The sequence below is a fragment of the Melozone crissalis genome, unplaced genomic scaffold (assembly GCF_028551555.1).
Source record: "Melozone crissalis strain CALT ecotype California unplaced genomic scaffold, PUWL_Pcris_2 ptg000002l_1, whole genome shotgun sequence".
Taxonomy (NCBI): domain Eukaryota; kingdom Metazoa; phylum Chordata; class Aves; order Passeriformes; family Passerellidae; genus Melozone; species Melozone crissalis.
In genome coordinates, this window is record NW_026535780.1 from 18,580,027 (window position 1) to 18,604,870 (window position 24,844).

Genomic DNA, 24,844 nt, shown 5'->3' on the forward strand with positions numbered 1-24,844 from the left:
TTTACTTTCTTGTAGAAGGCCCCTATACACTGCATATCTTGTCCTGTCACCTCAGAAATTCTCCAGCTGCTTTTCACAACTGTAAATACAACCTTTCTGAAGAATCTTGGAAAATCTTGTTCATTGATATCTGCTATCCAAACTATTAGCTTGAATTTAGTAACAACAATCCAAAACCTCAGCAGTCTACAAGAGCTGTTGGACCAGTAGGTCTTCAGCCAGAAAACCTGGAAATTCTCACAGTGATAGCAGAAAAACTCACCTGAAGATAGAACAGTCAGTACATCTCCTTCAGAAAGAATTTCAACTGCTTAGGAACTGCTTAAGTCTTTTTAAAGGTGTTTGGTGGATAAGATTTGTGCAAACACTCTCACAGCTTTTGTGCAGCTCAGAAGTATTGGGCTGCACTTTGTTTATCACTCTGGACACTGCTGACCAGCAAGAAGATGCCAAGAAAACATTGGCTTTGGAAGGCCAAATATGTTCTGCATGTTGCAACCATGATGACTTCAGCACATCTGCTACCTTGACATGCACAGACCTCCCAATGCTGCTCCTCAGATCTGATAGACGACGGAGCGGCTTCAACGGAGTCTGTCCGTGTCAATTCAATTACATCAACCAGATTACCTCCTCAAGGAGATCCTCCCCCTTGAAACAGGATGCAACAGAGCTACTGCCCATCTTAATCTGCATATGACATCTGTCCATCTTTATCTGTATGTGAGACAGACTTCATACACTTGAGCAGGAAGTCTGGAAAGTTTTTATCACTGTACTTCCAGGGTAATCTCACAAACTGCAATTCTCAGATTATTAAGATGAGCTCTCCTAAACCACAAACAGGTAATTGTTTCATAGCTTTCCCTGTCAATCAAACTATTTTGAAGGCTGTATTTTTACACAGTGACTGCAAAAAGTAAAGGCATGAGAGAAAGAAATGGGTTATAGAACTCCAAACTGGAGTGTAACAGCTCTTTAAGACTTTGTCTGCCTTGGAAGTGGGTTTTCACAAAAGAACATTCAAACACACCGATTTAAAGGTGTAAATGAAAATATGTTCAAGCAAGAGAAAAAGAAGCTGGTTTTTTCAGTTCCAAGATACTCTGTACCAGTAAAAATAGCATATGCTCTATAAAATGAACCACAGAGAAATGGTTCATTATGAATCATATAATGATTATATCTTATCAACCATATCATATCATGATCAAATACCAGTTGCATCTCAGCCTCAACAGATTTTCAATTCTTAAGATAATACCTTTGAAAATGCCTAATTAACAAAGCCTTTCTGAAAAAAAGAAAAAATAGCCTGATGCTAACTTCCTTTTTTCCCAAAACAGTACCGATAACCAAACATTAGAAATAGCCTAAAATGAAATCCTAAGTATCTACAGTATTTCACTGAGCATTACTCTGAAGTAACTAATGGGAAGGTCTTGACAATGGTGCAATCTGTAAGTACCAAGCAGTGAAAGGAACTTTTCTTTCTCTTTAATAAAAGTAAGACTTAGAAAACATGTCTTACAATAAGAGACATTCAAATGGTCACATATAGGAACATCAAACACACTGTAACCAGGAAACCTAAGGAACAGAAAGCAGGTTTTGCCAGAGAAACACTGTAAATCCAGGTCACAATTTATCTTCTTCTTTTCACATTAGGATCATATCTGCAACAAAAAAAATAAAATCTGTGTCACAAATAAGTAAAACAATGATATTCGAAGTTTATATAGATAGACAGTGTGATGCAAACAACTTTATTACATATTCATAACAAGGGAATAGCCAGTGCTCAGTCCTTTCTCTGACTACACTCCTTTAATTAACCATAGTTACTACTATCAGAATGAAGGAGGCATGAAGTAGAAGAACCTCTGTATGAAATTAAGATAACTCTTAATGAAATTTTCAGATTTCCTAACTACTTACAACCTTTAAATCTGATGCATGAACAAGCTTTTCCAAGCCTTTAATGTCCCAACACTAAGCTCTTTACTGGAAAAGGACACCACAAAAAACAAGAGAGGAGGGAGGGAAAAGGGGTCCTGTATGTTTATGCTGATGTACATTTGGCCACAACTTATTCAGACAAAACCTTTCTGCTGCTTCCTACTCCTACTTAAAGCAGATCCTCACCCTACCTTGCCCTTTATATAGCTTCTGATTGACTGTTAGAAATTTAGAGCTACTTTCTGGATATACTAAATAGTTACTGATTTACTGCAATATGCTTATAGTTTGACTCTACTTGACACTGCTATCCCTTGGCCTTCTCCACTTGTGCTTCATCTCCCAAATTCCTGTCATTTCTTTGAAATTGTGATGTGTTTTGTATTCATGCATGAATAACTTACAGACACATCTGAATGATCAGGTAGTTTTACTTCCACTAATTCTGCTTTCATTCATCAAGACTTCATGCTTAGACAGAAAAATGTGACAACTTGTGAGCAAAATTACATCACCATGTATCTAGAAAGGTATTAGAAGTCACTGTTGTTGCTATACAATTCAGACTTCAAAAATTAAATGTATACCCTTTAAAATAAATGCTCCATTATTAATTGTTGATGAACAGAGCAAGTTGTTAATGCAGTAAGATTTTCTGAATGGCTCTAACATGTATTTGATTTTATTGTTATAGCATTGTAACATGATCGTTCTAATACTTAACTGTCTTCTGGACAGCAAATTCTATGGAAGATTCTATGGATTTGATATGGATTCTATGGGCAGGAGTGGGGAGATAAAGCAGATAGGAGTAGGAAATGATACATGATGGAAATCTCCCATCAGAACAACAGCAGCTTCAACCCTGTCTGTGACTGGCTACAAAGATGCTGACAGTCATGAACATCTTTTCATGTTTTCTCCTCCAACTCATCTCCTCCCATTTTCCATGTTAAATGAAGCCTGAATAGGTTGGTTTTTTTCCCCAGAGAAATTGCTGAACCACTTCTGACTACATTTTATATATGAGAATACATGAAATTTTGTAAAGAATAGTCAAAGTAATCTCTTCCAAAATCAAAATTTGTACAAAAAATCTGATGCAAAAAATACACATTTTTAAGTACAAACATACAAGTCTTACCTAAAGAGATCATCAGCAAGTGATTCTTCTCTTGCCTGTCGGTTCTGTTCCTGAGAAAGTTGATTTAATATTTGATTGTTAAGGATAATTCTAATGAGCCATCTAGAAAAACAATATTCCTGCACTAACACAGTTTTCCCCAAAGTAAGTTCTCTCTAGGTACTCCATTTAGTGCACATTCACATTAGACAAGTTATTTCACTACCCAAATTTGGCTACTGCTACCAACTAATGAAATGGAATAGTTTGTGAAAGGTGTCAATTTTGGTCAGAAATGTGTTTTTTGGGTTTTAAGCACCATTATAGAAATATAATTTTTTAAATCTGATTATTTGTGTATAAGGGGAATTATAATTAGCATTATCTATATTCAGGGATTAAAAAAATTAGATAAGAAGTGTTGATGCAACTGCATCTCAATCAGGCTGTGGAAACAATATGACTCATCAGCAAGTATTTGTAAGGAAACTATCCGAAAATGAAAGTGCTAAAGAACTGCCATAAGTGGTTTTTTAGGACTTCTATATCTAAAGAGATGCAAAAAAGAAAAAATATTAAATTTATTCTTACTACATCTCTTCAGTATATTCCAGCAGAGTTTTACTCATGCATTTTCTGTTCTATTCAAGGGCAGAATATCAACTGTACTGTAGAACTATTTGAACACAGTTAGCCACACAGAAATTCTTCCCAGCTCCCTGTCACATTTTTACAAGTCACGAGTTTACATGGTGCTTATTTCACTCATCAAAAGATTGTTCTCATTTAGGTTACTGATTTTGCTTTCTATAAATATTTCTGATTACATGAGTGTTGCATGCCAAATGAATTTAAATAACCAGAAAAAGATGCATGTTACCACTGACCTCTGACATTCAGTAACTTTACTACTGTACATGCTCCCATGAGCATGTGTGGATGACTAACCAGCTGAGGTTTTATCTAAAAAATAAAATCCTGAAGTATTCCAGTAATGATCACAGGTTGGTATGACCACTGACATTACTCAAGTTTTTATTTGATCACGTTTAAATATTAATTTCTTACCTCTATTTCTTGCCTTAACCAGTCTTCTAGCTCTGAATTCTTTTTAGCATGGTGAGCAATCAAATCTGATCCTCCAATAATGTGTGGAAGTTGTCCTGCCCCAGGGTAAGCTACCTGTTGGACAATAAATTCTTACAATACAAGGCAAACATAGTGCAAATAAAAGATCTATTTTAATAAATTCAGAAAGTCTATTCAGATATCACAGAAGAAAGTCAGACAGTCTTCCTTTGATTAACTTTCAAAGATCATATTTAAAAGTGACTGAAGTTAAAAAGCATTTACAGAAAGCTATTAACTCCCTTCTTTTACCAAAAGAAACAAACAAAAATACATCTGATAAGTTAATTTCACAGTGCAATAAGTGGAGTTTGAAATATCGATAAATATCAGTTTATATTTTACTGTCAGACTGCATAAGCATCTCTAACAAAACAGTGGAAAAGAAACTATTATCAGAAAATTAAAACATTATCTAAAAATGAGAGCATACTCCCAGGAAGCAGTATTATCTGATCACATTCTATACATAGTATTTTACTGAAGTGCCTTTCTAGTCATCTCATACCATTTGATTTTACTTTTTATTTTATTTTTAATAAAAGCTGAAGTGGTACTTTTACACTGAACACTAAGAATCATTTTGCAATTGTTTTCAGGACCCAAGCAAGCAATCATCTTACCTTCTTTATGATATAGCTTTTTTCTATTTCTAAATCCAAGATTTATTAGTTAAAATGGAAGATTCTGAATCAGACTATGTTGTGTATACAGGTCTTTGGAGAAGTGGGATTGCTAGCTTTTGGAGGTATAACTGAAATTACAGTAGCTATCACTTAACAACTTATTCCAAGTAACAGCTTGGAACAGGGAATACAAATATCTACATAATCTAGCACAAGGTAAGCCTTTGTCAACCTGGCACTTCTTCAGCCAACTAACAAAGTACTGTTTACAATATAATATGGTATTTAAATTCTTTCTTTTTTTAATTATTATCAATTTATAAAAAAATCTTTAGTAACACATTTCTACAATGAGAAGGCAACACTTCTTAGTATTTTTTAATAGTGCCATCTTGTGACCATTCAAAAAATACACCAACCTTTTTGAACATTTTGAAATTTTTCTTTCCCCCATAGCTGTTATTTCCAGGGAGATGACTGTTCTGTCTTGGATGGCTGACAACCAGTGACCTAAACTCTGTCAACAGAAGCCTGCTAGGAAGATTGCTGGACTCATCTTGCAGTTTGCTGTGGTTCTTATGTGGGAAGAAAAAGGAAGAATCATTCAGGTGTGTGAACAGACATACAGCATATCTAACAGTACAAACTGTACAGATATTATCATAAGCAGAGCTAAACAAAAGTTAGCATTACAAAACAGTGAGGGAAAGCAGGAGCAGTGCTAGAAGCAAAGATGATGTACAAACTTCTCAGCCTCCTTATTTACTATGAATAAAGTAAGTTTGTTTTGCTTGTGTTTAAATACGTATTTAAATGCTCCATGGCAGACAAAGTCGAACATCTTCAGCTCAATTCTAGCCTACAGATATCTGCCCAACATTTGGGCTGCAAGCTGAATTTGATTAATATATCTAATTTTTCTTGTCCATGAGAATGCTCATACATCAGCAAGTCTGCATGCACACTCTGCTGCCTGGGGCTACATCTATGTGGATTCCTAAGGAGTCTGGGCACAGGACAAGCTCACAAGTAACACTGAGCTATGTTCAAGGACAGCTGGCCCACATGCAGTACAGCTGCTTTACAGTAAAATATAACTGTAAGTCCTTTAATGTGAGCTGACCCTGCACTTTGGTATACCTGCTCAGCATTCCCTCTAATTGGGTTTTTTTTTTATGTAGGTGAAATGGTATTATTCTGTCCCTTGTTGACTGGCTACATTCTATCTCTTCAGAACTTTTTTAATTTCAGTTTCATTCAGCCTAGTCTCCTTTCCTCTGCCTCACTGCCACTCCAAGCAATTCTCCTCTCCTTCTTTCCTTCATCTCACCTACAGAAAATCAGCACACTACCTACTGTTAATCACTGTATATGACATCTATTTCCCCAATGCTCCATCTCTTCCATTTTAGTTGTGATCTTACAGCAGACAAGATTACATCCCTGGCAGGTCTTTAAGTAGTAATCCAAGAAAATCATCAGTACAACTATTAACCACAGCAAAGAGTTAATACAGTGACATGTAGTTTCAGTCACCTTTAAGTATCCAAATGCCATTACAGAGGCCCACAGATGAACTACTTTTCTTCACAGTCTACAAGCTGGACTGCACTATTCAAATTTACATATGATTATGTTAAGGAGTGCAATCCTCCAAACCTCCTTTACCCCGAAACAGGATCCAAAAATACTATGTGATGAAGAGCAAAGTTTTGATGTGTTTTTGTAATGTTTCTTAAAGTTCGCTGTTCACACTTACAATTAGCTGGCTCCTTACCAAGACTGGAGACTCCTGCTTGATATTACTTTTCATTTCTGAAGTTGGAACTGATCCAAGTTCCTCTTCTTTCTATTTGATTAAAATGAAATTTAAATATTAAACTGAAATATAGAAATAAATAAAATATATAAATATAAATAAAAATGAATAAATATAAAAAATTTAAATATAAAATTGAAATGAAATGGAAATTTAATTACATAGAATTGTTTTCTGCTCTTTATGGTAGACTAAACATATTCAAATCAGTATAAATCCTTAGACAGGAAAGAAATTGTCCTGTACATTACATTTTTTATGATTTTATGCACACTGTAACAATCATTGGAGATTTTCTCTATTAAAAAATCACTACTATTTGTTCACTTTTTTTTTTTTTCCTTTTTTCCTTATACAGTAGGAAGTTTTGTCCATCTGTACAATCTTCAAACTTCTGTCCGGTTCTGGAAAACTGTAAAAGCTTTTGAATATAAAAAGTAAATTTTCAATTTGATATTTGAAGTGCATGTATGTGTAGAAAGGACGTTTCATTACCAGAAGAAAGTGTTCTGCAGGTTGATTATGTCCTACAGTTTAAAACTAGGCTTGCATTACATAAATTATTTTCAATAGTTGGTAAAATACGAAATCAGCTTTATGCACCTTGTAGGTTTTGAGTCAATTGCTCACATTCTTTGTCTTGTCAGATACACAAGGTGCATCTGTATTTAGAGAAAGCAGTTATCAAATTTGCCTGGGGACCTTTATCATGAAATCTCCTTCCCAGTCGACTGGAAATGTATTTTACATTAATAAAGTAAGTCATTATTAGACTATGAAAAGACTTCTTTTCAGCAGAAATCTTTAAGTGCATATTTACCTGCTAAAGTATCAGTTTAGTTGCACATAAGATTATTTTTCTCCTTCAGAATCCTGACAAGAAGTTAGACTAGAAAAACTTTCCAAGCACCAAGCAACAAAATTCAACAGACTATTGCAAGCACCAATTTTAGTCTGCCAGTATGCTCAGACCTAATAAAAAGGACCTACTGCCTGACAGTGTAAAAAGCAAGAAACAAAATTCCCTAAATCACAGGACTTGTCTTTTAAAGTTTGCCTGTTAGTAACACACACAAAAAAGAGCATTATAATGAAGTTAAAGTTCACACTTTGCCAGAAGCAAGCTCCAGTAAAGCATCAACAAGATGTCAAGCTGCTCTGACCTAAGGATGCATAGAGAATTAGTCATTCTTATGTGGTCCAAGGAATCTTGCAAATTCCAGTTAATCATGCATTCAAACTTTTAAACACTTAAACACTGCCTACACTGTAAATGGACTGGACAGTAAGTGCTAAAGTATATATATTCTAAATAAACAACAAAAAAATTTTTCTCTTATTTCTATTGTATTGTTAATACTCTAGACCTCTTAACATTATTTTCCTTTACAAATCTGCTTTTCTTTTTTTCCAACAAAGTGACCATTGTTAACTCAAGGTGTATAGTTTTCTTCATACCTCTTAGAAAATTTCCTTAGTGTCAAAAACAGAAACAAGAAAATAATCACAAAAACACAAGCTGTGTTTTGGTTTTGCTGTTGTTTTTTGTTGGTTTTGGTTTTAAATTTCTCATACAGGAATTTTAATAAACTTCCACACAATATCAAAAGACTCAAAAGACGTTGGACATTACTGTGGTATTCAACAGAAGATGTCAACTAGAAGTTTCTTTAGAAAATAATTACAAAAATATAATTGAGTACTATCTTAGTATAAATAACAATACTGTAATTAACACAGCAACAAGCAGTCCAAATTTTTCTTGGACTACAAATATATTCTCCTATTCTACTTACAGTACATAAAGTAAAAAAAAAAGGAAATGTTCAGAATACAAGCAGCTTTCAATAAGCAAGAAAAAAAATGCCCAGAAGAATGAAAAGCCATTTAGGTAGGTGTAAAACTGCAATGTTCACATGTAAAAGATGAATCATTCTGAACTAAAAATCAATGTATGAGATGTAAGCAAACAAATTTTAGAGAGCCACTTTCTTTATGCAGGCAACCTCCTCCTTAAAGGAGTTAATTGCATCCTTCTAACAAAGTTGCAAATTTCAAGATTAGGCACCTGAGAAGAATATAAAACTTACCAATACTTTATTCTCCTCTTGCTGATTTACAGTTACATCTGGAATCCTGCTTCCTTTGCCTTCCAAACACTGTTTTTTTCGTTTACTTCTTTGAGCTTCCTGGTCATGATCTGCCATTTCATCTTCCCAGTCTATGTCTCCACTTCCAAACACAATTTCTAGTGCTTCTGTGTCTTCAGATAAATCATCTAACTCCTTTCTCTTTTTTGGTGCATCATTTTCTCTAGAAGAGGTTTTAGTGTCTGTTCTATCACTTGTTAGTTTGACACTTTCCCTCATAGGCTTCATACCCCTGTCTTCTGCAAAATTTGGGTTTGGGTCAAGGATGTTATTTTTCTTTTGATGCTGTTTTGGTTCACTATTGCACATCAATGAAGTTGTGGATTCAGTGCTCTTAGGAAGAGGCGATGACCTTTCCTCCAATTTGGCTATTTTGTGTACAGAGGTTTCTTCTTCTTCAGCTCTTTCCCTTAGCCAGAAATAAATTACAAAAGAAATTACAAAAGCATTTTTGAGTATGATTAGCTGTACCTACAACATAACAGCTTCTGGGGTTTTAGGGACTGCCTTGTGAAATTTAAAGTACCCTTGAGGAAGAGCTTTCTATTCTAGGAATTTGATCTAAAAATTACCTTTTTAAGTATATGTCAAATTTAACTACATTGCTTGAGTTAAAATTTTCTAGAAACATCATGAACATACCAATAAGAGAAGTAATGGCAAGAACATTTCAAGTACCTTTTTCTGGAAACCTGGAAGTAATTTGTAATTGAGTTTGGATGACATGAAGCACTCTCACGAGGTTTGCCAGCTTCTGGAATTTTAGATGGTGAGACAGGCTGACTTCTTTGACTGAACCCAGATGTTCTGCTCCCTCTAGGCATGGATGTTCCTGCATTTACACTGCCACTTGTGCCACTGTTTTTCTTTCCAGTTGTATCCTGGAAAGCCATTTTCCTTTGTCTATGCACCTGGGAAGTATTCTCTATCTCCATACTAGATTAGAGAGGAAAGAAATACTAAATGACACACGGGGAGGTTACCAGAGATACACCCAATCACAGATACACTTTTTACAAAAGCTATACCTGTACTTTGAATAAACTTATAAACAATATGCTAAAAACAAACTGTGACACCTTCTATGATCAATACATTTTTATAATTGTGAAATGGCTTGAAAATTTTTAATAGTTCCGCCAGTCACGACAGATATGCAGTATCTTCATGTGTATTTGAAAGTCATCTAAATCCTATGGGATGCTTTCTGTAATCTAGTACTCAAAACCAGAAATGATCTCACTGCAGACAAGTGACAGCAATTCAGTGAATGGCATTTCTAACCCTGTGTATCTTTCCCCATGGCAATGACAGAGCTCCTCTGCCATAAAAGACTGCTTTATTTGCAAGTATTAGCTTAGAAATTGCCATGAATACTTTACCATGTCTGCTCTTCTGTATCAGCTATGTATAAGGTGCTGCTATCTGCAGCAGTTGGCATTATGGTTTCATCCACAGCCACACTCTGGGAAATGGCTCGGCCTACAACAGCTGATGCAGAACTTTCAGGTACAGCTGCAAGACCAACACAAGAATTAGAAGGTTAATATCAAATCTGTGATTCTTTGCATTTGCTATATCACATTACTACCTGATCACGTGAGATCTTTGTAAAATGATCTTAAAGCAGTTTTCATTAAAAAATAAGCAGATTTATTAATTTTAAAAAAACTGACAGCTCTAAAGGACCATATTCTGGAATTCAGATTTAGTTAAATATTCTACTGAATAAATGATGAAATTCTGCTTAAATAAAAATGAAACATAATGAGAAATCATATACCAATACGTACATAACGTACTTTAAAAAACATGGGGTATATATTTTATGCAAAAAATAAAATATATCTCATACAATATATAGATCATGCAAAACTGTCAGAGCACAAAATTCCTTATATTTACTCCTTTATGATGATCTCTAATGTGATTATTATATCTGGGACACAGGTTTTTTTTCAATTTTAAACCCTGCTCTCTTTAAACTCCGATATATAGTCTGTTTACACAATTTCAGACAACTTAACTTTTATCCACTTAAATTGTTCAGACTGGAAACAGGAATCAGCATCTCTGCCAGTATTGCATAGATGTCTCTCTATTCAAAATACATTTTCAAAAAAGTAACATTCTTGCATGTTAAAGACAAACTTATGGGGGTTGTTCTTTGATTTTTTCTTCTTTGATTTTCTACCTGATACAACATTTTGTAGAACAAACCAGAATCTATAAAATATAATTCTGAAAATATCATAGCAACAAAACATAGAATAATATGAAGAGGCATGTAAAGAGAGAAACAAAACTCTTTCTGTCTCTCCAAGACTTTTGTTATTACCGCATTAGCAAATAGAAGCTTCAAGTCACAACTTGCAATGTCCACTCCCAAACTACTGCTGCAGCAAATGTGGTGATCATGTCTCATTGTCTTAACTTATAGAAAGATTATTTTTAGTTTTGAACTGTGCAGGAGGTGTCTGTATTTTCCTAAAGCAAATTCTGTTTACAGCAAAGGGAAAAAAAGAAAAAAATGCAAGCCTTACAAATTATTTCCATTCTTATTCTCTTGATTTCTGAAATTCATGTTTAACTTCCTGATTACTCCAGCCTTTTATGAAAAGGCAGAATAGCATGGAATTCAAACTACTACATACATATGAATTCAGTGGTCACTAAAAATATGAACTTCAGATCCTTTTAAAGTACTTTTCATTTCAAGGTCACTGTTCTACGTGTCTGCCTTTTAGGCTAGTTTTAGATCCACTTTTTTATTTACATAAGAGTAATATATATTCATTACATTTTACTGCAAGACCATTAAAAACCAATTACCTCTTTGGAGTTGTATACATTTTTCAGAGAATGTCACTCCTTTTTAGTGGTCTTGCAAAACAGATCAACTTGAACATTATAACTGATGCTCCTACACAAAAAGAAATATAGCCTCTTTGAGGCTGTTAACTTATTACTACCCTTCTTCCAATTACCTTTGGAAACAGGCTGCTTTTGAGGGTTGCAGTATTTTTCTGTAGACATGAAGATAACTGCCAATCCAATTTCTGCCTCTGGAATAGCCCTAAGATTCTTGCTGTTAATATACAAATTAAAAAAAAAAATGCTTTTCAGTACAGATTCAAAGACAAACAGGCAAATGACCACAGGTATGGCAAAGTACAAAATGTTCCATTCTTCCTCCAAAAAAAAAATCAGCTTCCAAAAAACACTACCTTTTTTCCCAATACAGTAAGTCAGCACAATTATCCTTCATTAGAGCCATGTGCTGTATGTGTGAACTCCCATGTTTCCTGCTGCTGTAGCCACTGTATAGCTCCAGTAATCTGGCCCATACATCTCTCCTTTCCTGATTTTTGGGCATATAACCAATTATGCTCTACTTCTGATACAAAAATGTGTGAAAAGAGACTTGAAAAATCTGACCACTTCTAACAGGTCAGGCACCCTTCCCCCCCAATGTACTACAGTCATGAGGAGAGATTGAGTACTGTCTTCTCTACCTAGCAGGAAAATTTAGGGGAACTAGGTTTATGTGTTAGGATTGAGATTTTGTTTCATTGTTTTAATAAAATGGCATAATGATAATCCTAACCTTTATAATATACACAGTCTGCCCTCTCAAACAAAACTACCACCAAAACAAAAAGTAATTTTCATTAAACAGAAGCTGTTCTTCAAAAACACTGTACAAATAATTCTAGATGATCTCAAGGTGCCATCTCATCTCCTTTTGATGAAATACATATAATCAATGAAGTATCAAAAATTATTTATTTTGAATTCTTAGAATATATTAATTTTAACTTCTTTTAAATAGTAGAAGAGAAACTATTTGCTGTTTGTAATTTTAAAGAAGCTTCATTATAATGAATATTTGTAGAACTGAGTTCTACAAAAAGATAATAAAAAGAGAAGAAAATGGGAAATCCATCAAATCCTCACGGAACTGCCAAGTTCTTTCTTTACTGCTTCAAAAAGTTTTAGTCCCTCTGCTAAATACTTAGAGCAATGTAAAAATGTCCTCTTTATAAGCAGCCTCCTGCTAAAATATGTATGCAAACACCATGACCAAGTCTCTGTAGAAGTTCTGAAATTACCCTACTGCTGTACGAGAGAACAATGCTGCACCTTTCCAAGTCAGTCAGAATGGAATCAGTCCAGTTTGTCATAGAGTCAGATCCTGAGATCTGAGAGTTTGCCAAGCCCACATCAATTACACAAACTTCAGGAGAAAGTAGTAAAGGCATTTCTTTTCTTCCTTCTGTCATCAACTTTACTTCCCCTCCTCCAAGAACAACTGCTGGACCCAGTTTCTTGTGCTATAAAGAGAATGCAAAAAAAAAAAACAACTTAGAACGCAGAGGTATCAGAATACAGAATTATCAGTGTAGTGCTTCTCACTGATGCACTACTGCAGATGAAATATGTTCTGTTCCTTCTTTATATTTTATCTTGCTTAGGCCACTGTACCATAGGAAAAATACACAGAAATTCTTCTTTCCTGATGAACTCAGAATGAGTGTGATTTCAGAGTTAACAAATCTGTACTTAGCTACCCCCGCAATATTTTTGCAATGTAAAGCCTGATTACCTGTTTGGCAGTTAGAAATACAAAAGTTTTTCCACTGAATATTTTTTTCCTTTCATGATGCTCAGATAAATCCAAGTTTTCGCTGCCAATGGAAGGCTCATCAACTGGAGGATAAAAGCTGCAAGAACAGAAAATGAAAGTTACAAAATTCAGATTCGTTTACCAGTACTGACTCACAGTCCTTCCTGTTTAAGAGTCAAGTTCTGAAGTTAAAATCCTGCATTTCTCCGTGAAAACTACTTACATAAATAATTTTCAAGAGATTGTTAAGAAGAAACAGAGCCCCCAGTTTCTCAACATCAAAGAGAAGACCAAAACTTTCTACTTCAGTAACTAAGAAAACACTTTAAGGAATGCATTCACCCAATCTGCTGTACACATATCCACATTCTTACTAATAATACTGACAAATGAGACTGCAACTTTATTCTGCACTTACTCTAAATAATAGTGAAACTCCACAAAAAATTAGTCATCCTGCTTCCTCTACTCTCCCTGTGTGGACAGTCACCCCTCATTCTCTTCTACTGTGTCAAATTGTGTACCACCACACTCAAGAACAACCTACAACATGACAGCAGACAAGTACACTTTTTTGCTGGTGGGATAGAGAACAGAAGGGATTTACTCTGCAGATTCTCTATTAGTTCATCCAATACAGAGAAACTGAGCAGGAGTTTAGCTGGGAAATGTATTAGGCAAAAATAAAACTCTACCCTGAAGCCCTAAATTACGTCACAGCCTGTGACCTCAGCTCCAGTTAATGATGGCCTGCCCAGAGCATGAAAAGCCTCAGGAGTTAGGACATGCATCTACCTAATGATTTCAGGATAATTACAAGATCTTTGAGCCACATACTCACAGCTACAGCAAGTCTGACAGACCAAGATGAAGGCATATGTCAGAGAATGGAAATTATAGGTCAATTTTAACCAAACTATACCACATCTGTACCCAAATAGCTGTTTATGTACATAGTTTGGCTGATCACAGAACTACTTATCTTTATTCTGACAGCTGATTATGTATCCTTTCCATACTACTATGCAAGAAAAAAAAAAAAGAAACACAGCAAAAAAATTCAGTTTAACACCAAAGACTGGCAGATTCCAAGGAAGAAACATATGAAATGCCAAAATATTGACTTTCAGAATGTCACAGTTTGATGCTGGCACAATGTCAGTGCCCCCAGGAAAATATATGCTCCCTGGTGTCTGCTGTGAGATGTGACCAGGAATAGAGCAAAGCAGGCTCCAATTTAGGAATGAAGAAGAAAAAAACTTTATTAACCTACAACTATATAATAAAAAAATTTATTAACCTACAACTAAAGAAACACAGACAGAACTCAGAATGAAAACCCTCCAAAAACATTCCTCCTCCCCCCACCAAATTTCCAATACATCCACCCCTCAGATCATCAACTCTCAGTCCATCACCACCCTTCAGATAATCAATTCTCAGTTCATCACGGAGTGAGGGGTCCCTCTTGTACCAAAGGCTTCCCCTGGAAACACAGTTGAGACCTCTTGTATTTCCTGTCACACATGGCACCGCTCAGAGATCATTTGCCATCGTGACATCTTCCTTCCATGGCCAGTGCTCTCACCACTGTGCATGGACTAGAGCTGCTTCTAGGGTTCCCCTTTGAAGGATGCTTTGCCCAGTTCCATAAAAAACAGTCTCTCACTTTTGGGACACCTGTCCTCGCCAAATTTCACCCCGTGGGGCCAAGGGGTCTCGAAAACAGAGATCATCTTCTCCAAAGACAAAGGGCACCACCACTCACCCCTTGTCTCTGTTCACGCACTCTTTCACATAACATCACTGCACTCTCTTGGCTCCAAGCCGTTGCCTCCCCCTAAATGCAGTCTCTGTGTCACAGGAAAAATGGTTCTGTCCATGGCTATACAAGAAAAGTCCAGCCAAAGGCCACCCCATCACCTCCTGCCACCCAAGATTCTTCTCCACTTCTCTCGTGGCCCCTTTCCTCTTATCTCTGTCTCTCTCCTCATTCAACTCCAGGTGGATCAGCATTTGTAAGGTTTCCATCATCCAAGAAAAGGGTTAAAAATCTCAGGCTCTGCCTGTCTAGAACTCCCATGCTGCCCTGCCAGGCACCTTCTCACCGCACCCCTCCCTTCTCCTTCTCAGCCGGCCATGCTATCAAATTTCAAGGTGGCCCAGGCACAGGCACCGGCACCGGCACAGGCATCGGCTCTCTCTCTGTCTCTCCCCTGGGGGTGGGGGCTGCCCGATGTCTCTCAGGGCTCCTCCACCCTTCCATCCTGCAGGGCCTTCACCTCCCCTCTGTCCAAGGCCCGGCTCACCTCACCCGGCATCACGGCTTCCCCTGTCCCGCCCGGCCCGCAGCCGCAGGGGAGCTCTGCCCTGTTTCACCACCCGAACCCAAGAGAAAATTTTCCTGCCAGTTCTCTGCTTTTAAACTGTGTTCTCAGAGCGTATTCGTGTCCTCAGTGGCCACACCAGGTGCCAATATTCAAATCTGAGCACCTATTGGTCACAGCATCCCAAAAAACTCACTTCCTCTCAAACCAGGACATAGAAAAAAAGATCAATCATTTGTAAACTTTCTACTTCATCCAAATATGCAATTCAATTATGATAGGCTAAAATGTGTTATGAATAGGCTACATAGCTACAGGTGCCTTTAAATAATCTTCATTCTTATGTGTTCTTCACAATCAATTCTTGAACTTTTATGTACACAATGAAAATTAACTAATCTAAATACACCAGCTTTTGAAAGGTGAGTATTTGATCTATTTCAGCAGCCTGTTCAAATCTGCTTACAGAAATATGGTTGCATTGAAATTGAAGCGATATGATAAAACCTACCAATTTTACACAGAAGGGCAATTCAAACTTTAGTTATTATGCCAGAAGATTTCTGATAGCAAATTCTCTAGAGACAGTTATTAACCTAAGATAAATACAAGGGACAAAGTCATCTTTAAAGATGAAAGGACAAGTAAAAATAGAAAAACAACAATTTTCACTACTTTGAAACTAGACTTTAATTTCTTTATAAATATATTTTAAAATCTTCATTTTTTAACTTCAGTATATGACTTTAAATTATAATTGTCTCAAAAAAACCCCCAAAAACAACCTTCGATTTTCCTTATAAACTCTTAGCCAATGCTCATCTAAGCTCAACAGGCAACAGTCTTTTGCAGTCAGGATTCTGAAGCACTCCTCATATTTGGCCTCATAAGCTTTTAATAGTAACACCATTATCTAGAAAAGATCCTCTACAACTTTGAATCTCTCAATACGTAGATTTTGATTCTAGGTGAGTTTCTGTTAAAAACTCGTTACTTTTTTTCTTTTTCAAAGCCCTGCACTATTGACACTGGCTTGCAGTAACAAAACACATTATTTCATACAGGATTGTGCTCATGCAGCCATTTGTGAAGTCTTCAGTTATTGTTCTTCCTTGCATAGATTGTCAGAGAGTACCAGAGGACTGGGGTAACACCATAAAAAGCTCAAGAAGTCTCACATTCATATGGGAACTGCATGTTTGCCATTACATGAAGTCTTACTGTAAACAAAAAGACACTAATTATTTTTTTCTTTTTAAGATAATGTTTCCCTAGGCGTTTTGGGAGGGACCAGCTCTACAATAATAGTAAAGATTAACTTAGCAGTTTCACTCAGTATTACCATCTCAATATACTTTTCCTGTTTCACACCCAAACCAGTATTGCCCCAAGCTGTCTGGTGTTCTCTGGCTATACCAGTTCAGGTCAGCTCCAGCTACAATGCACAATATAGAAATTCCCAGTTGAACTTACAAGTATTTTTGGAAGTTTAATGAAAATAGCTGCTAAGCAAATTTTCAGCATCTTCCCACACGTTACATCTCAAAAACATGATCTATTTAAAATATAGCAATTATTTTAAACATAGATCTGTGTATTAAATCAGCAGTTTCATTGAGCTTGATGCAGAACTCTCTTTGAAAGCTACATAAAATGTGTATACTGCTAGTGTCACTACCTTTTAGCCAGTTCAGGTCCACTCAGCATCTTAAAAGTTAGCAAAAACATTTCAGAAAGGTAAACATTTCCATCTGCTTCTTTTTCAGGGAGCACTTAAAAGCCAATTATACTGTCACTTCTGTATTAAATGGACACACATCCTGGCTGCAAGACAAAGACACTGTTTACTTGTTCCTGTAACAGACAGGAACAGCAGCATTACCACCTGGTAATATTCCAGCAAACAAATTTCAAGTTGTACAACCAATCAGTAGCTTTTGATGGCTTGTATGACCTGTACTACAAAAGAAAAAAAAATCTCACAGGAAAGTATTTCAGAGAGTACTAAATAATTAGTTAAGTTTTCTTACATCCTCAGAAAGCAATGCAGAAGTTTGAGTAGAAGGGAAAGTTACAATTCATTCAGATTCTCTTTCTTCTGAAACTGAAGAACAAATAAGTTATAAGCCACTCACAGATGACTGAGTGGCTTTGACATATTACATAAACCCTGCTAATGTAAAGCAGCATCTAGACACTAAGGAGTATTTCCCACCAATTTCTCCAGATTGGCATCTGTATTTTTGTAACAAGGTAGCGTCATGTTCTGTGAAATATATTTTACCACATATCAAGCACAGCTTATTGTGAATCCTCTTGTTTTGTTTCTATTTCCATGTGTGCACCAGAACCTGGTTTAGCATCTACCCAGCCTCAGTCTTCAACCTGTTCTAGCAATGGCTACTACCACACCTACTAAAGGAAACAAATTGCCATTTCCTAACATATATGCATATTTATGCCCATATGAATGTATATACATAGTGGGAATTTCTTACCTGTATAAACCACGTGTTCATACAATAAAAAACCAGTAACCACAACCCTCAAACAAAACACAAATGTCTCTCTTTTCAAGGTAAAATGAGTAGCAATATGGGCTCAGATTAAATAGTCACATACAATATTGTGACTATTTTACATTTTCTCACATTGAGAAAACAACCAGAAGAGCTATTGTGCAGTATTTATTGATTCCAAATTAAGAATTGCCTTTTGAAGTTAACTTAACCATGAAAACAATGAATATTTTATTCTCATTTAGTGAAAGCCAATGCATATTAGTCTCACTTCATCTCTCAACAGATAATTAAAAACCTCTTCTATTTCAGAGAATTCAATGGTCAGGCTAACTCTGTTCTGACCAAAGTTTACAGTAAACTCAGTAACTAACAGCACACTGGAAAATTACCTCTGTGTAATGAAATAAACTTGATCTAATTTCTAATAGAGTCAATTCCAGAGCTCATTTTATAACTCTAGAGATGAGAACAATACAATCGCTGGAATATTAACATGTTAATCATACTAAGTATTCCTCCACAAATAAAATTACTATAAATTGCACATTATGTCAAAAATCATCAGATAAATGTGCAGTTATCTGATAATCTAGCTCCCATAAATTTAATTCTGCAACACAGTAAACATGATGATTTGGCAACTTACCTTACGTGATTTGGCAACTGTTGCCTGGACTGAACAGCTCTGATTAATTCAGAAAAAAACTCTGGTTTTATAATTGGTCGAGCACAAATCAAAGCACATATAGTCTGAAAAACCAGAAAATACAAATTTACTGCATAGAAAAAGTTCAAATAGAATATGGTTCAACTGACATTAGCTTTTTAAAATCTAAGATGTGGAAAATAAAACAATACTGATTTGTGCTTCCAGGATTGTTTTGCTTCTAAGAGCCTAGCTTTTAAGTGGTGTCTTGATTAAAGTTATGAAAATGTAGAAGGTAACTAATGAAAATCACTAAGTCTTCAAAACTGGCTTTTTTTGTTTTCTTTCCCTTCAACCTTATGTTGACATACACATCTTCCAAACTTGGAGAAAGAAGAGTTGACTACAGTTTTGTAGAGAAAAGTCTTGAACAGCTCTAGAATTTAATTAGCAGTCGTGGGAAAACCACAAAGCAATGCTATCAACAGGCAAAAGCTCAACATACCTTAACAGTAACTTTTACTGATACCATTACAAGGTGGGTACATTCTCTTGTCCATTCATTCACTACAAGGCCTCCAAGCTGCTGGATGGCTTGATTTAAAGCATTTTTCTGAGCTACATCTAAACACGAGGAGCAGACAACCAAAGGTTCATATTCCACTCTGCAAAGAGCAAGTAAAAGAGAATTGCTTAAGTTAATTCAGCTAATCATCATGATGAACAGAGCTGACTTAACTATCACATCTTGTATCTCATGGAAATCTGAAGGAAAAAAAGTAAAAGACCCATACTCTAATCTAGATCAAAGTAAAATCTTCCTGCTTTAAAATTTCCTGAAGAAACAAAATACTAATTTTTTTCAGAAAAATTAATGTCAATTTGACCTGAAATGTTTTATGGACTTGTGGACCTCTTACAGACATCACCTAGAACTAGTGTCTCAAGAATAGAGCAAGGTCTGGGAATATCCAAAAGAAATTTGAATGTGTGCCTCCAAAAGCAAAAGTATGCTCAAGAGGACAGGTCATCAACAGATCAATACTTAAAAATATAAGTAACATAAAATGCAATTTCAAGTAAGTTTCCTAACATGTCCGTTATCCTTGACCATAAGCCTTCATATCTATTTTAGATCTTCCATATCAAATTATATTATTTCATGTTTAGATTATTTAAATTTCCTTCTAGACTTTCTAGTACAACAGCCATGATGTGTCTGGTCTCATGGTATGATTCCTGTATCATGTTTCAGGTATGTTTACCTAAAATATTTTAAAAAAAAATTTTGTAGTAATAGGAGGAGAATGTCAAGTTTTTTCTAACAATTAATAATACCAGCAGCATTGATTAAACTGAAAAAAATTTTAAGGCACAAAGCCACCACATTGATTTTAATGGTCATTAGACTTTTCCTATTTATCTGCTACTTCATTTTGAGAAGTGCTTCCTGTAAATAAACAGATAGCACTGGCTACCATGTTAAATTTGGAAAAAAAAAAAATCAAGCTGGTTTCACATCCTCCTGCAACGTCAGTTCTTTTCTCATTACATTCTAACAAGGGCTCCAACAAACTCTAAACCTTTCTCCCTGCTTCTCATTTGGTGTAGGATTTTGTTCTTTGCCTAAAAGAGCCTGAAAATACTCACTGTACATGACATATCTTCTAAAATGCCAATGTTTTCTTATCTACGATTTTAATCTCCCAGTGTCAAAATAAATTCGGTAAAAATATAATGGAAAACTATTTCAGAAGCAGGTGTGGAACATAGGCAAAATACTACTTACCTCCTCTGCTTTCTAAAAATCAGTCATTGCTATATCACTTGCAAAGTTGCATGACATACTCTTCTAAAAAATTAAGTTTTTACTTGATTTTTTATAATCAAAACACTTACCTAAACTTGCTCTCAAAGACTCCAAAGTTGATTCTGTCACCAGATTGCAAAGACACGGAAGCACCATTGAGTTTTGATCCATTAACAAAAGTGCCATACTTGGATGTATCTCTTACTGTTAGTACTGGTACTGTGAGAGACTGACTCTGAAAATAAACATAAATAAGCCATTATAGTTTATCAGAATGAGACATCTTTATCAGAAACAAGTTACTAATGGTGAATCAAAGCAATGGATAAATAAGAAGCAGCCCATAAAATATCATCTTAAATAAAGACTCTGGACAATAAGGCTTGCTATATGTAATTATTACCTTCTGTTTTTTGCTGTAGAGGAATGAGAGAAAATATACACATTTTTAGACTTAAAACTTTTGTGCTTCTTACACTTAGTCTTTTTGGAGATAGCACTTCACCTTTCTGGAGTGTGCATGGCAGTCATTCACTGGCCCAAAGCCTGAGCTGGTGCAATTTAGCAAGGCTCTAAGATTTACTGTATTTTCACCTACCACGCAGTTCTATCCTGGGCATTGGGCTGAACAGCAAGTAAAAGCCTCAGGTCACCTGAGGGCACTTTCTTGTGCTTTCTTCCACGAGGAATGCTAGTCTTTCCTGAACTGCAGGGCATGGAGACACCAGCAGCCCTTGAGAAGAGGTTAGGTACTGTCAGATTTCCAAAGCGGCTCACAAGCCAATGAGAACACTGACAGCTTGTTTTTATGAAATTCTGCCATGCAGTTATATGCTGCTACACAGAATGGGTAAGGTGTGAAGGGACCACTGGAGGTGATCTAATCCAAGCTGCCTGTTGGAGCAGGTTTCCTTACAAAACACTTGGGGATTGTCCTTTGGAGTATCCAAAGTAGAAACTCCATAACCTGTCTGGGCACTCTGCTCCAGTGCTGAGTTACTCTCACAGTTACGCTCTTGTGTTTTCAGGTGGAACTTTCTGTGTTCCAGTGTCTGTCATTCCTACTGTTTGGCACCGCCAAGAGCCTGGCTCCATCCTCTTGACACCCTCCCAGCTGCTGACAGACATAACGAGGTCCCTTCTCAGTGGTCTCTTCTCAAGGCTGAATGGGCCCAGATCCCTCAGCCTCTCCTCACAACTGAGGTGCTCCTGTCCCCTCATTATCTTCATAGCCCTCCACTGGACTCACTCAGTATTTGCAGTATTAAAGGGACAAATAACTTTCACATGTTTTATTTTAAACAGTACATAAGGTTACATAAATGAAATTTCTGCTGACTGGCTTCAAAACATCCACAACTGTCACAACACTCAGTGACATAAATTGCTGATTGCTAATTCTCCTTGGTACATTTTTCTTTTCCGTGCCCTAAGCAAATACAGAATTAATGATGTGAAATGATACAGAAGCTAAGTCTGCAGTGAAACAACTGAAGCACTTCCCAGAACCTAAAAATTTGTCTGTGTAGTGAAACTCAATGGCATCATTTTCCTGCTATGATTATTTTAATACAAATTCCTAGTGAATCTTTGCTCTGGTATAAAAGGAAGCTTGGACTACTAAAATTATGCCACAAAATTCCTCAACAAAGCAAAAAAACCTACGGGGGGAAAAATAAATTTCAAGATAATAAAACCAAAAACACAGGTGATCAATGCTTCTACTCCAAGCATAAAAGTGGTGAGAGCAAAATGAGAGTATGCAGGGTAATGGCAGCCTGAATTAGCCCCACAGAGCATTGATAACAATGGTGGCTACTTACAGGGCTGGTCTCAGGCCGATTTACGGTCAGAACTGCGTGACTTCGGCTGATGGACTGATCATCCTGAATTAAAATTGCGCAGTTCCTGCGTCCCACAATGTATTCTACACCGCTTAACAACCGATAGGGCTCCCCTGGAAATCAACAAGAGACACAAAAATAACAGTTTAGAAAAAAACCCCAGCAAAATACCTGAAGCACATGGGAGAGACACTGAGAAGTCTGTAGTACATATAAATCTCAGCTCTGCCATGCATCATTTATGGTCAGAGCATGGTGTCAATAATGCCAAGGTTGTGGTTTTTATCCCCATGTGCCATTCACTTAAGAACTAGACTCAATGACCCTTCCAACTTAGACTGACTATTCTGTGACTCTGAATTCTGTGATTCTGATTAGAATTATCCATTTAGCTTATAGACAAAACCTCTTTCTTTCTTTCTTGCTCCCTTGCTCTGTCCATTATAAAAGGACATATTTTATGATAAATCAGTTTCAATAGTGGCAGCACAATTTTTTCAAGGACAATATATTTTTACCAATACTTTCTTGAAGATTAAGTGTAACATCTAGAATTAAAGATAGATTTTCTAAAACACCTTTGTAAGGCTACCTAATTTTTTGAGGTTATATTATTTATTCACATAACTGATTAAGAGGTTGAGAGGAAAATGTCTTCCTAATGAATGTGAGGAGATCTTCATGTAAATGAAATTGATACTTAGTAAGTTCAGCCTCTGACCAATGCTTATGCTTTAGCTTATGCTTTGTACCTGTCACCTGGACCCCATGGTGGCTTCCCAGTGAATGGCTTGACCTCCCAAAGGTGTGCTACCACTGGTCAACAGAAACAAAAATGTTCCTTGATGAATATAAGTACATAAAGACAGATTCCAGTTATCGACCCTGGCAAATAACTTTCCAAATATGAACTGTGCAGAAATGATCATTCTGAATAGAATGAAGAGTGTTTTGAAGAGAATGAAGAGTGTTTTGATTCACTCAAGAGCTCTTTAAGCAGTAAGACGTAAACCAGTTCATTTCAACATGATTAGGTGCTGTATCCACCAGGAAATAATTCAAACATCCAAATTTTCCTCCCAGTGAACCAGGAAATAGAGCAGACACAGTTATGTTAAGCCTGTTCCTAACAAGCACTTAGGAAGAAATATATGTATTATACGATACCTATTATTAAAGCTCCTATAGACAAGAAAACAAGGAAAAGTATAGAGGCGATTTAGTTTCAAAACTCTTCATGCAAGAAACGCCATGAAGTTCAACACTTGGTCCTTGAAACACCAACACAACAGTTACACATCGTTTCTGAGGTTGCTGCCTCAGAGTTCAACTCTCCCGGTATTTCAAAGCAGGACTCTGTAGCCTGCAGCACCCTAAGGCATCCCCACACGGGCTCGGAAAGCAGCCCTACTGGGTTTGGCAGGCGCTGTGGTCGGCAGGGCTCCAGGGAAATACGGAGGCTTCGGCGAGGACGAACGCCCCGAGCGACCAGGACTTGGATCAGCACCGGCCCAGGCAGCTCGGACAGACACGCCCGGCTGGAGCCGGCCCCGGGGGCAGCCACCGGCCCGGCTGGAGCCAGCCCTGGGGGCAGCCACCGGCCCCGGGGCAGCCACCGGCCCCGGGGGCAGCCACCGGCCCGGCTGGAGCCAGCCCTGGGGCAGCCATCGGCCCCGGGGCAGCCATCGGCCCGGCACGCCCGGGGACCGCGCAGCAGCGGGAGGGGCGGCGAGGTCTCCGCGGTGCCCGGGCCCAGCCCGCCAGAGCGACGGAGGCATCTGTCGTTCCCTCACCTTTTCCCGAGGCGGGCACCAGCTTCCACATCCTGCAGCTCCGCCCAGCAGCCCCCGACGACCCGGACAAGGCCGGACCGGGGAGGGAAAATCCCGGGAGCTGCCGCTGCCGCTGCCGCCGCGATCCCGCGCGCCGGGCCGGAATAAGGGGAGGGACGCGGCCGAGGGCGCCGCCTACTGGCCTCGCGCTACCGCTGCAGCCGTTGGCCGGCACGCGTGCGCGGGGCGGGGCCAGGGGCTGGGACCGGGCCAGGGACTCGGCCGAGGCGGAAGCGGGGAGGGGCCGGGGCGGGACCAGACAGGGGCCGGGGCTGGGGCGCGGCCGAGACGGGGCCGGGGCGGGACCGGGAAGAGGCCGGGGAGGGGCCCGGCGGCCGGGGAGGGGCCCGGCGGCCGGGGAGGGGCCCGGCGGCCGGGGAGGGGCCCGGCGGCCGGGGAGGGGCCCGGCGGCCGGGGAGGGGCCCGGCGGC

General features: G+C 37.7%; 1 protein-coding gene across 2 annotated transcripts; it reads right to left on the reverse strand.

The window, feature by feature from the left end:
• Nucleotides 1-1,475: 1,475 nt before the first annotated feature.
• On the reverse strand, nt 1,476-24,484 carry NBN (nibrin). 2 transcript variants are annotated; one of them, XM_054280221.1, is made up of 16 exons: nt 24,375-24,484; nt 22,561-22,694; nt 20,827-20,972; nt 19,433-19,592; nt 18,928-19,031; nt 13,412-13,529; nt 12,949-13,139; nt 11,793-11,893; nt 10,188-10,320; nt 9,484-9,741; nt 8,746-9,214; nt 6,614-6,685; nt 5,256-5,411; nt 4,151-4,264; nt 3,104-3,153; nt 1,476-1,676 (listed from the first exon to the last, which is right to left on the reverse strand). In XM_054280221.1, exons 1-16 carry the CDS (start codon nt 24,403-24,405, stop codon nt 1,646-1,648), a joined length of 2,268 nt encoding a protein of 755 aa, XP_054136196.1. In that variant the 5' UTR covers nt 24,406-24,484; the 3' UTR covers nt 1,476-1,645. The 2 variants fall into 2 exon arrangements, with proteins under 2 accessions (XP_054136196.1, XP_054136274.1); XM_054280299.1 differs by lacking the exon at nt 6,614-6,685.
• Nucleotides 24,485-24,844: the final 360 nt, after the last annotated feature.

Coding starts and splice junctions, on each gene's coding strand:
- NBN (XM_054280221.1), bottom strand. CDS start 24,405: ATGTGGAAGCTGGTGCCCGCCTCGGGAAAAG. Junction 5,412..6,613: donor AGCAGGAGTCTCCAGTCTTG/GTAAGGAGCCAG, acceptor TTCCCACATAAG/AACCACAGCAAACTGCAAGA. Junction 3,154..4,150: donor GGTTAAGGCAAGAAATAGAG/GTAAGAAATTAA, acceptor CAACTTTCTCAG/GAACAGAACCGACAGGCAAG.